The 2,463-nt window shown below is 40.8% G+C and overlaps 1 protein-coding gene across 1 annotated transcript; it reads left to right on the forward strand.

Moving 5' to 3' along the window:
• Positions 1–569: 569 nt before the first annotated feature.
• Positions 570–1,787, forward strand: LOC149260841 (auxin-responsive protein IAA26-like). Its single transcript, XM_089461097.1, has 5 exons — positions 570–699; positions 860–1,114; positions 1,263–1,395; positions 1,485–1,546; positions 1,633–1,787. The coding sequence occupies exons 1-5, from the start codon at positions 570–572 to the stop codon at positions 1,650–1,652; spliced, it is 600 nt and encodes a 199-aa protein (XP_089317223.1). The 3' UTR covers positions 1,653–1,787.
• Positions 1,788–2,463: the final 676 nt, after the last annotated feature.

The following is a 2,463-nucleotide window of genomic DNA, read 5'->3' on the forward strand; positions in this document are numbered from 1 at the left end:
GGATCAATGCTCAGAGCACTAGTTTGGTGACTTGCGGGCCTAAATGTTAAGTTCTAGTAGATTCGGACAAACAATCAAGGGTGAATGTTCACTCCTAACAGTCCAGGCCAAAAAAATCATAAAGCAGTCGAGGCCAAAAATAATCATTTATACAAGTCCCTGGGGGAGTAGCTTCATGTGTCTACACGCTGGTGTTGCACATCCACTTGCTAATGTTGTGTATGTAATTGTGGTTATCCATATATCAGTTTAACTTGAAGTAACCATTTTTCCTTTTTCTGTTACTAGTCCCATAATTCAAGAATGCTTACACAGCCTTGTCCTATATAAATATTTGTAAAGCTTATTCTCTGTTGGAAAGTCCAGTATCCTCAACTAAACTAACCATTTTAAATCATCTATAGTTTAGATGATCTCTTTTTATCTGTCATGATTTGTTGTTTATGGTTAATTCAATAACCAATATCTTTTTCCTCCTCCATTGCGGATGCAAGTATCATTAAGGGCTAATAGTAGTATTGTCAAAGAACTGAGCTATTACTATCAAAGAACTGAATTCTAAATTTACAATGGCAGGTATGGGAAGTGAAGCTTTGGAAAATCTTTGCCTCCCTGTTTTCCTCACAAATAGATCCTTCCAATTTGCCCGAGAAATCCCTTATGGCAGTTTCAAGGGTAACATTCTTATCTGGTATGCCGGTTCCAGAATCTGCACAAGGGGCTACTGATCATTCACATAAGTTTATGTGAAACCAAAATTTTATCTATTAAGTAGATGCTTATCCTCACTTTCAAGTTGACAATCCAGAATTTCATCCATAGAGTACAAGTTTAGCCTTACCTTAGCCTTACCTTAAAGTGGTAGGATGGCCTCCTATCCGGAGCTTCAGAAAGAATTTGGCTGCGCAACCCAAAGTAGCCGCGGCCCCCTCTTGCAATCCTCCTCCACCTCCACCTCCAGCAGCAGATCCAGGGGAAAAGAAAATCAACACCATGTTCGTCAAAGTAAATGTGGATGGCGTGCCTATAGGCCGCAAAATTGACTTGAAGGCCTATGACAGTTACGAAAAGCTCACTGCTGCTCTGGATGAAATGTTCCGAGTCGCCATAAATGGTTTGTTTCCTAATCTCTCAATCTTGCACAGAAATTATGATAGAAGTATTCTGAATCTTTCGCTTGAAATAAACATACAAGTTTTCTGAATCTTTCGCTTGAAATAGACATAGAAGTATTCTGAATATTTCGCTAGTTCTATTTGCAGCTCAAACATCGGATGCAAATCCTTTACCTGAAAATAATAATAACCAGGCGAGTCTCTTGAATGGAAGGGACTATGTTTTTGTGTACGAGGACAATGAAGGAGATCGCATGCTTGTTGGAGATGTGCCTTGGGAGTAAGCATCATATGTTATCATCCCCTTCTCTTGTTTTATCATCGTTACAGGCAGATTTCTGAATGGAAAAATGCTTTTATTTTTTTCAGCATGTTTGTGAAGTCTGTGAAGAGATTGCGAGTAATGAAGAGTTCAGATGCTCGTCGTCTAGGTGAGAATTCAAGATTTTTTGCAGAACGTTCCATCTTAAATGTGAGTTGGATATATTCTCATAACCCTTATTTGTGAATTTATCAGCAGCAAACAGGACCCAGTGATCCAACTGCCTAATGCTGCTGGAATCAAGAGGGGAACCCTAGCAAGTTTATCTCACAGTAACCCTAAGAAAGAAGATGAACCCAATGTTCTTTTTCTCTGAGAGAGTTCATGTGCCAGATTTCGCAGCAGACAAATAGCAGACTTGTCAAATGTAGTCAGAGAAATACCTGTGATCGCAGAGCAGTCGTAGAGCACGTAGCAGAGGACATGCGAAGCAGGATGCAGCGGTTGTTAGCAACGGATGCGCAGAGCAGGTTGCAGAGCCATCGGCGTTCGAAAATCAATTTTAATGAAATGGGCGCGAGGGAAGAGTTTCATTTGAAAATGGATCCCGTGCGCTGACGTGGATAGCGGGAACGGAGGGACGGGGCGGGCGGGCCCTCGTTGGTGGGTCCCGGGTATGTCACCGGAAACGCGAGGTCGCCCGCCGGAGTGTTTATGTATGCCATCCCAAGTTTGCACCACATACATAGCTGGCAAAGGCATTAATGACACAATATATGGCTGGTTAGCCCTTGCCCTATAATTTATTTAAATAATTCTCTGTTTATATCCGACACTCCAAATTTATAGCAAAACATTAATAATTAACAAAATCCACCTGGTAAAACCACTAACCTTTAATGTTTAAATTGCGAGTGTTGACCCTTTAATTTTATGTCTGCGTGGCATTTTTTAGTGATTAATAATAACGCGTGTTTATTACGTCTGTCCCATCACATTTCTACGTCTTAAAGACCATTGACTTCGAACGTGGCACCAATAATGTAAATAGAGACAAGACAACCTTAATTGTTGGGAAAGCTGATC

Source organism: Pinus tabuliformis, chromosome 6, assembly GCF_031772625.1.
Source record: "Pinus tabuliformis cultivar Carrire ecotype Pingquan chromosome 6, CPIR1, whole genome shotgun sequence".
In the NCBI taxonomy this organism is placed as follows: Eukaryota; Viridiplantae; Streptophyta; class Pinopsida; order Pinales; family Pinaceae; genus Pinus; species Pinus tabuliformis.